The sequence below is a fragment of the Heliconius melpomene genome, chromosome 11 (genome assembly GCF_056956725.1).
Source record: "Heliconius melpomene rosina isolate 202511_hmr_F chromosome 11, ASM5695672v1, whole genome shotgun sequence".
NCBI lineage: Eukaryota > Metazoa > Arthropoda > Insecta > Lepidoptera > Nymphalidae > Heliconius > Heliconius melpomene.
In genome coordinates this window covers 1,962,017-1,972,155 of record NC_140399.1, presented here as the reverse complement: position 1 = coordinate 1,972,155, position 10,139 = coordinate 1,962,017, and the positions used below count along the sequence as shown (strand labels likewise).

Sequence of the window (10,139 nt, the reverse complement as noted above, 5' to 3'; positions counted from 1 at the left end):
GTACTTCCGGTTGACCTAGAATTATGAAATTATCACTATCATTTGAACATATTGCTCTTAATAATATTTGTAACATATATTCTATTTTATGCTCACCTCTGTTTAGCTCAAAACGATCGCAGGATGATATTCCAGTGAAAAAAAAAACCAACATTTCTTTCTAGACTTCCATTTATTTTAAAATTCCGAAAATGACCTCAAGTACAGGTTTGAAAAAATTAAAAGAAATCACTTTATTAAAAAAAAAAACAAGGAATAAAAAAAAACATTTTCTTATAAAACGGTCATACATTTGTTTAACTAATATCATATACATACATAAAAATACAATTAAGTAAATGCAATATTATAAAATAGCAAATAATACAAAAATATTTTTAAAAGCTGTTTTCATAATTTCAACTTATTTATATAGTTTAAATGTGCTGAATAAAACCCCCTTAAAACCAAAAAAAGTTTTTTTCTCACATTTATGATTTTGGCATCAGTCTCTGGGAGATCTGTCATAAGATATTATGTTAATAGTTAAACTTCTTTTCTTTTGTACTTATTGAAGGAGTTATCTAAAAAATTGTTCCATATATAATATTATAATATCTCTTAGGGTCATTGCTTGGAAAAGGGGAAAAAATAAATTGACATTTTGTAAGGAAACTTCGACATTCTAGAATTTAATTTAATGTTTTTTTTTTTCGTTTTCAGCACATAAAATTGCATATTCATAAATTAAAATTATTAAAATATTTTTTATATTAAAGAACTGCGTAATCTATAAATTACAGTGAAAGTGTATATTTATAAGACATGATTCACGATTCCCTATCAACTACAACTAGAACCATTAATATTAATATTTTATAATTTAATGTTAATATTTATAATTACATTTTTCAACTTCTTTGACATACAGGTAAGTTTCCGTCACTTATCACAACTAATACAAGTAATTCCACAAAATTGGAACAAAATGCTTAGTGCATTCATTTTGAGGCTATTTAAAATATGTATAAAAAAGTTAACACAGCATCCTATCTTACCTTTATAAAGTTATCTAACCTAATATAAGAAATCGATAGTTCAATCTTCAATTGTTATAACACTTGCAGTGTCCTTAAAGCCTATAGAATCCTCGTCATCTGTCAAAATTACAACATTGCCGCTCACGCTTGGACTATCATTATCAATAATTTTATCATCTTTCTTCTTATATAAAGAAAGAACATCTGAAATAATAGGCGTGTGTGCCATTTCATGTACTTGCCCTTCGTCTATATCAATTGAATTCTGACTATCCTCATCATGAGATAATATTTCCACTTTACTTATATAATTTTTTTCTTCTCTTATAACTACCTTTTCTTCTTCAGTTTCTGTTTCCTCATGCCCGTAATACTTCTCGTCGTCCTTCTCGTCTTTTGGTTCATAAGTATTTATGAGTTGAGGTAAATTTGCGTCTGATGTGAAAACTTTGCTTGGATTCAAGTCTTCTTTATCGCATTGATGTTGTGAGAACACTTTGAACGAGGTGAAATATTTACAACACTGGTGGCACTGATTTTGTAAATGAGCCCGATAGTGGTTATGGAGATTGGGAAATTTGTCGTTGCAAACTACACACGTCTCAGGCATCACGATGGCTCTGTAATGCATTTTTTTCGATGACTTGTGCACTAGTTTCATATGTTTAATAAACGGACCGTATTTAACAAATTGCTCCCCACATTTACGACACTTAATAGGCTTTTTATTATATTTCCTACTCCTGTGAGAGAAAGCGTGGATGTTAAACGCGTCCATTGTTTTAAACTTCAGGAAACAGAACCGACACGATATGGACCCAGAACCTCTGTGGATTTTATCGTGTTTCTTTTTAGAATTCTTCTTAGTTACCGGTTTGAAACAGAAACTACACTCCTCGTAAACTTGTCGAAGTACGTCATTATTTGATTCGGTGACTTCTTCATCACTTTCTATCGCACACAAATGATTATCGAGGTCCAAACGCGAATAGAAATATTCTCCACATTTTTTGCACCTGTTCTCCTCGTGGTAAGCCAAATGCTTATGAAGATTGAAGAAAGTTTTATGACAGATGTTACACTTTTCTTCAATCGACTCTTTAGGTAGGATCACCCATTCTTTATCATCTCCGTGAACGTCTTTCATGTGGTAGATCATTTCTCTGAATGCTACGAACTTTTCGTCACAATGTTCACATTTTGTCGGCTCATCTACATTCAATTGTGCAAAATGATGGTTCTTATGCTTCCTGTACAGCGTCATTGTATTAAACTTCCTGTTGCAGTATATGCACCCGAAGTACCCGATAGTGCGATGGTAGATCTTGTGATTACCCAACGCGTACTCATTTTCAAAAACTCTAAAGCAATAGTCGCACGTTAGTTCCTTTTTGCTTTCGGAAGCTTCTTTAAATACTTTTATTCCGTGTTGCGTCCGCAAGTGGCAGTCTAATTTGACTTGTAAATGGAATGCTTTGTAACAAATATGGCACTTGACTTTTCTTGGATGTATTTCTGTATCACCAATGAGTTTCTTTTTATCACAGCTAAACGCTAAATGTCCTTCAAGGAAGCGTAAGGAGCTGAAGTAATCAAAGCAATAGTTGCATCTTAGCGAATTGTGGTAATCTATGTGTCTCTCGAAGTTTCCTTTAGTGGCCAATACTTTGTAGCAAATGGAACACTGGAGTTCCTTTAAGGGCCCATCCAGCGTTTGAACCCCACGCTCGGCTATCCATGTTTCATTAATCCCATGAGCATCTCTTAAATGATAATGTAGGTCGTAGCCCCTCATAAATTTCTCTTCGCACTGAGGACATTTCAACGGATCGTCGATGTATTTCTGTGTTAGATGACTCTTTATGTGCACCCTATGGTTTTTAAGGGAAATGGTCTTTTTGCCACAGAATTTGCATTTGAAGAATTCAGGCTTTCTCAGATGAGCCTCTTCATGGAATTGCAGCCTTTTTTCATCTAAGAATACTTTAGCGCATAATTTGCATGAGTAATATCGAGGCGCCGGCGCGTCGGGATCCTCTTTAATCATTTTACTTTCAGGATGAGTCCGACGCAAATGCCGAATAAGCTTTACCACATCTGGATAAAAGCGGGCACAAATCGGACATTTTACTTTATTCTTCCTTAACTTTTCTATCCTCTTTTTATGTGATTGATGATCAAAATTGTGTCCTTTAACGTGTCTTTTGTAGTAATCTTCCACAATGTAGCCTTTTCCACATATATGACATTTAAAAGGTCCATTATCATCTTCAAAATGCGTCCGAGTGTGTAGTTCCAACCTTTTTTTGTTAGTAAACTGCAAGTTGCATATATCACACGCGTGCCTTGCACCATACAACGAAGTTTTAGAGTTATGCCAAATTATATGATGCTTCAATGAATTTTCTGAATCACATACTTTTCCACAATGTTGACAAGTGTGGGTTCCGTCAAATAAATTTTTGTCCACCGAATTAGGTAGTACGGAGCCAACTATAGTGTTGTTGACACTCTCGCCCCGTTTATAATGGATAGCCATGTGGGAAAGGTAGACTTTTCTGTACTGGAACACTTTCTTACATATGGAACATTCATAGTCCTTGTTCTGGAATCGTGTTTGCTTGTGGTAGTTCATGTGGGCCTGGGCGGCGCGCAGGTGCTTGCTCTTCCTGTTACAGATCGAGCAAGTCAGATATTTGGGATCTATGTTTGTATCGTTGTAGTGTTCACGCATGTGCGCCTTGTAGTGACACTGAAACCGGAAGTTCTAGAACAAAATAAAATATTACATTATATATGTTATCTTATTCGGGCAGATAAGTACCAATTTTGCTCCATTCTTCACTTTTACCAAATTTTGATTTTGATATTGCGTGTTTAGTGTTTTCTATTCTAAATATTATTCCTAGCATGTACTACCATAAATTCGACGTAACTGTATATAAATAAATAAAACCAATTACCTCTTGACAAACAAAACACTGCAGCTTTTTTTCCATACTTTTGCCAACATGGTTATGCCAATTGACGTGCCGCTTTAACGATATAAGCGTTGGCAACTGTTTACTGCATATAGTGCAAGTAAAACCACTCAGATTGACCAAGGGAGTGCCACTACCGGCGGAATCCTGTAAGCCGTTGTGACTCTGGACAAAGTCCAGGGGTTCCGCCTTCGTCACAACGACTTCACAAAAATCCGCCAAATCGGAAGCAACCGTTATAGGCGGTTGTTTCAAACGATGGACAAATTTTATATGATTGGCCAAAGCACTACAACTCTTGAATTGTTGACTGCATTCTATACAAGTGTATTGATTCCTCGGCTTTATATTCACACTTATATGCGTCTGGTTATGTTCGTTGATGGCACTCACTTTCATTTCTATATCGCATATGAGGCAGCGTACAGAACAATCTTTTAGATTAATTTTGGCTCTTTTTGTACCAGACGTCATGTTGTGTTTTGTACGTTTGTGGTGCAAGAGCAATCGTTTGTAGGAGAACTGCTTCTCACATATATCGCATGTATTATCATCTTCACCGTCATCTTGACTAGATTCTGAATCATAATGATTATATCTATCTTTAGCTGTTGTTGTTGCTGCTGCTGTTTCATTTAGCAGATCTGTTGAAGTGTCTGGCACTTCTTTTTTAATATTTTCTTCTGTGTGTTTTATTTCATGGGTAACTAGAGATTTTCTGTACTTAAAGGATTTGTCACAAAATTTACATTTAAGTGGTCCACTCGATACATTAGCACTGTATTCTGAATGTATTGATGCTGAGTCCTCCATTGTACTTGCCCTAAAAAAGTTTAAAATTATTAAGTGAATAATTATCTTATTATAAAAATGATATGCTTAAAATGTCTCATCAGTCAAATTTAAAGCATTTAAATACAAAGAGCAGATCAGTTTTCAAAATTTTCGTTTTTTTTTCGGATTTGTTAATCCTGAATAGAATAACTGCTAAATATTCATTAAAAAAATTAAAGAATCGCGTATATATCAAGTTTACCTTAAAAAAATATTGTCAATAAATACATATTTTTGCAACTATTTAACTCACAAAATTTTAAGCGGTTTGGCTGAAAGTTAATTGTTAGGCAGAAAAAAATCGAATAAAAACCTGGATTCTTCATCACCACCGTCATCCGCTTCGTCCATGCTGGACATATGAGCGGCTAGATGTGTAATCAAAGAATCTTGACTCGGCAGTTTCTTGTTACACATGCGACATTGAAAATTATTTTTCACAGGCTCCGGAGTCGTTTTACTCGAGCTGACAGGAAAAAAATGTGCTTTCAAATGCAAGAAGTAACAACCTTTTTTAGTTATCACCTTATTACAAACCGGACACTCGAAGGTGACGGTGTCAGTTTTTTGGGGACAAACGTTGAAATGTGCGCTGTGAATATAATAATCTTCGAAATCCTCCCCGCAATAGAAGCATGGAACGCAAGTTTTTCCATTTTCTTTCTTAACCGACGTAACTTCTTTTTTGAGAACTGCCGCGTGAACTACCTTCATGTGTTTTTCTAAATTTTCAACTGTCTTAAATTTCGTCGTGCACATTGGGCAATCTATTTTGATAGACTGTTGGACAGCGTCAATCGGTTCTAACGACACCATTAGCTCTTTTCTGGGTGATTTGGGACAAATCTCATGGTGGCGCTTGAGCATTATCTTCAATTTGAACTCTTTTCCACATTTGTCACAGCTAAGTTTATTATCATCATCATTAGCATCTTGGATCTCCTTGGGTTCTTCTACTTGAACAGGCTTTTGGACTTTTCGTCGTCTGTGACTCTTTTTGTGAGCATTTACACTGAGGGCAGTTTTAAATGCTTTCCCACATTCATCGCACTTATGTAGTAAGGGCTCATCAGAATCAGTTCCTCCTGAATATACCGATCCACTGTAGTGGTCTTCAAATTCAGAATCTGAATTTGTGGAAAATCTTATTTTCTTCTGTGATAGACGTAATTCATCAACACGTTTAGAGGTTCCTGGTTGATATTCGTTATGACTGCCTATTGACACATTGTCTATACTGTCCCTGCTTCTTTTACGTGACTTGGGTACAGGTGTGACTTTACCCTCCAAAGATGGAGAGGGTTTTAATTGTTCTTCACTACTTTGTCTAGTAGGAGTAGATGCAGTGAAGCCTGTTAATAAACATTTTAATACTATTAGTAAAATTATACTTTTAACATTAAGTAAATATATTAAAAGTCTTTAAACCCACCTGGAGGCGCAATATAGTTTCGCCTCAGTTCCTGATCAGATCGTTCACATTGCTGTTTAAATATATGAGCACTGCTGAGTTTCTGGATGCATTCGCTACAAATTTTATCTGGAAGTCCATCACCTTCACTTATCTATTTTCATAAAAAATAAAATAGTTTGTATTGATATACATTGATAGAAATATTGTTTTGACTATTAACAAAGATATATTTTCAACACATTGAAACAATTTCCTTTATTCATGAGATATTATGCTCATCTAACCTCTTGTTCAGAACAAATAAAATTAGTAATACTTTATTAAATTTTATTATTTTAATAATTCTTAATTATACAATGTTATAAATTGTTTAAGTTTATAAAAGTTACTATACTAAATAATAATGTAGGCGAATTTAATATCTTTAAATATATCTTCAGATGTAGCCTATTCAAAAGTGGATATAATGAAAGTTTTTGATATATTTCTTTTTAATAGATGACTAACATGTTTATGACAATGTAAGGTTTCATGCAATATAACATGTTGCATTTATATTTCTTCTTTTTATATATATATATATATATATATCTAATTAAAATATCAATGTTTAGTTTCAGAAGCAATGATATTACCAAACAGTTAACATTATTCAAATTCAAATTCAAATTCAAAATATCCTTTATTCGAATAGGCAATTATTATAAGCACTTTTGAATCGTCGAATGAACATATGAACAAAAAGCTACCACCGGTTTGGAAGGCAGTTCTGCTGAGAAGAGCCGGCTAGAAACTCGCAACATGTTACATATTTTAATAATATTAGACTTAAACTTAATTACAACTTAAAATTGTATTTGATGGGAAGCTAAAAGAAAGAGAATTATATATTTTAGTTTAAAATTTTCTGTTATATGTGAAATATCTTAGTAATCCCAGATAAGTTAAGATATGTCTGGAGATAGTAAAATAGATACAGCACTGGGATACAACAATGTTATTCTTAAAAATTATTGAAAAGAGGAAATTTTGCTTAATATTATTAAATAAATGTTTAGTGAGGGCAAACAGTAGTTACAAGATGAAGCACGTAATTAAAATGCCACGGTAGACGCAAATGCAAAATATGTAAATTTTGATAAAAATGATAAAAATAAACATTCCGATTAAAAATTAGACGATATTGATATAGATAAATATGGTAATAGTAAAAACCGTGACAGAATAAGTCCCTTAGTAATAAAAAACGAATCAGCAATCTACATCAAAATTGATCCCGGGTTTCAAGTTGCAATAGCGCTAGTTTTTAGGATAATTAGTTTAATCACATACCTTTACTCGGGCACATTCCATAACCATTTCAGCGAGCTGTAAGTTGTTGTCCACCGTGAAGATGGAATAAAAATCGCCGAGTTTGAGGCAAAGCCTACACTTTCCAAGTTTGAGAGCCATATTGATTTGTTCACATAAACCTTCATTTCACTTCATGTTCACTTCTAGCCAACGACGATGTACTTTAGTATCAGTAACATCGGATATTAGAATGTTTTAATCAAATATTCAATATTCTACATCGTTATCGTGGAAATAATCATTTACATTAAATTTTTCACATACATAAAAATGGTACTTATAAACCGGCGTTCTCCATTAGCGAAGTGATGAAAGGAGCAGCATTTCGATGTTGCTAGAATTTAATTAAGAGTTAGATATTTTAATATCTTAGTATATATCAGTATTATGGTCTTTAAATATTGTTTTTACAATATTATATGTATTAAGCATAGTTTCGCCTTTTGAATATTGAAAATAACTTTTATTTTCAATATTAAAACCTTATCACATCTTTTACATTGCCGATAAGGATTTGTTTGACATTTGAGTTTCATTATTGACATGAGCAAAAGTTTGTTTATTGACAATTGATTTTGGTAACATTATCGAAACAAATCAAGTGCATTATATTTTAAAGCATAAACATTATCAACCATTCATATATTAAAAATGTACATAGTTGCTGGTGCCAATTTATTTGGACAGTGGTTCCCGTGTTCACAAGATACCAGTGTCTTTGAAAAATTTACAAATGTGGCTGTTGAACATGATACCAATATTGATTTAAAACAGGCTAAACTTATAACTTGCTGCTGGGCATATAACATTTTTCAAATTAACGATATATTTTACGTTGCTGGAGCTTGGCATGGGAAAGACAATCAACTTGTTAAAGTACCGGTATTCAAAGAATATAAGCAAGACTTCAAAAATACAAACTTATTAATTGCTGGTAATGATTATATGTTAGTTTATGTAGAGAAAATAACACGATCAGTCTGGTTTTATGATTTGGAGTTAGCCAAATTCAAGAAAGTTCATATTGTAGAAGAGCCTATTAAAGAGAATACTGCAAAAAAGTTAAAAGTAACTGACAATATTATTAAAGTAGCAGTTACTAATAACACTTTCATTTATTTATCATCAGAAGGCAATGTATATATAGGACAGATGCCCACTTATGTAGATACAAAGCATTGTATAGGAAAGGTATGTGATATTGAATGTGGTTATGAACACTATATGTTACTTACAAATGAAGGCAGAGTGTACACATGGGGAAATGGAAGGTACATAAATAAACTATACTTCTATTTTACAGTTCAGCTTAAATTTATTTTTATTTAATCATCTATATGTTTTTTTCAGGCGATTACAACTTGGTCACGGAGATTTAACGAATCTGGATGAACCAACAGAAGTTGAAGCTTTGTCTGGTATTAAAATAGTTAAAATCAAAGCAGGAGGTTGGCATTCCTTAGCTTTAAGCGAATATGGAGATCTTTATGCTTGGGGCTGGAATGATACAGGCCAGTTAGGCATGAATTTCAATAAAATATGTGAAGAAGAAAAAGCTCAAAAAAATTATACAATACCAACATTAGTTGATGTTTATGATGACAATGATACGGAGATAGAAATGAATATAATAGATATTACTGCAGGCTCAAGACATTCAGCTTTGCTATTAGAAGATAACACTGTTTGGACAACTGGTTGTAATAAATATGGGCAATTAGGATTTTGTCCTAATGATTTTGAAAAATTAGACTATTTTAAAAAAGCTTTTTCAAGTTCTCACATTAATGGTCTTTCTGCTGGTCCTTGGAATACTGTTATAGAAATCAAAGAAAAATAACATTGATGTTAGTGGAAAAAATCATAGTACAAAAACAAAAACACAAGGATTAATAGTAATGTAGTCATACATTGACTTGTATCATCATAATATTATATTAATATTGTGTTCTATTTATTTGAATTGTTTTAAATTAAGTAATTTAATTTGAAATTCATGTTTAATATTAAGAAATAGAATTTTATTATTTAAATGATATAAATTATTGATATTAAAATGTGGAATTTATTTGTTATATATTAGTAATTAATAAAATTTCTTATTTGTTAGTGGAATTTATATCAAATAGTCAGCAAATGTATTTAAACATACATATGAAATTATATTGTGTGGGCCTGGCCGCCGATTTAAACATACGCTGTTGCTTGGGGTTAATAGTTCCACAAAAGGCCTTATATAACTAATTTGTTTTCTTGAGTTTTTTTTTAACCCTACAATCTACTTCGTGTCTTCTCCATACAACATGACATTGGCGAAGTGATTAGTGCTCTACTGGCACGCTTGAAGCGCCATAAATTAAGAACTGAACTGAAGTTTTTTTTAACGCTGTATCCCGCACATAGCAGGCAGACAGACTCGTGTTAAGACTCCCTTCCCATTGAAACACTTCCATATCCCACTTTTCGCCGAATTCTTGTTGCATTGCGTGTTATATGGTGGGGCTCAACTCCGCGCTTTGCTTGGTACCAGGACGCGGT

The 10,139-nt window shown here is 33.0% G+C and overlaps 2 protein-coding genes across 2 annotated transcripts; one reads left to right on the top strand and one right to left on the bottom strand.

The window, feature by feature from the left end:
- Nucleotides 1-153: 153 nt before the first annotated feature.
- Nucleotides 154-7,927, bottom strand: LOC146534279 (uncharacterized). Its single transcript, XM_085192999.1, has 5 exons — nucleotides 7,581-7,927; nucleotides 6,267-6,399; nucleotides 5,148-6,186; nucleotides 3,983-4,823; nucleotides 154-3,786 (listed from the first exon to the last, which is right to left on the bottom strand). Exons 1-5 carry the CDS (start codon nucleotides 7,698-7,700, stop codon nucleotides 1,078-1,080), a joined length of 4,842 nt encoding a protein of 1,613 aa, XP_085049125.1. The 5' UTR covers nucleotides 7,701-7,927; the 3' UTR covers nucleotides 154-1,077.
- Nucleotides 7,928-8,119: 192 nt separating this feature from the next.
- LOC146534278 (uncharacterized) lies at nucleotides 8,120-9,658 on the top strand. Its single transcript, XM_085193009.1, has 2 exons — nucleotides 8,120-8,872; nucleotides 8,952-9,658. Exons 1-2 carry the CDS (start codon nucleotides 8,253-8,255, stop codon nucleotides 9,439-9,441), a joined length of 1,110 nt encoding a protein of 369 aa, XP_085049135.1. The 5' UTR covers nucleotides 8,120-8,252; the 3' UTR covers nucleotides 9,442-9,658.
- Nucleotides 9,659-10,139: the final 481 nt, after the last annotated feature.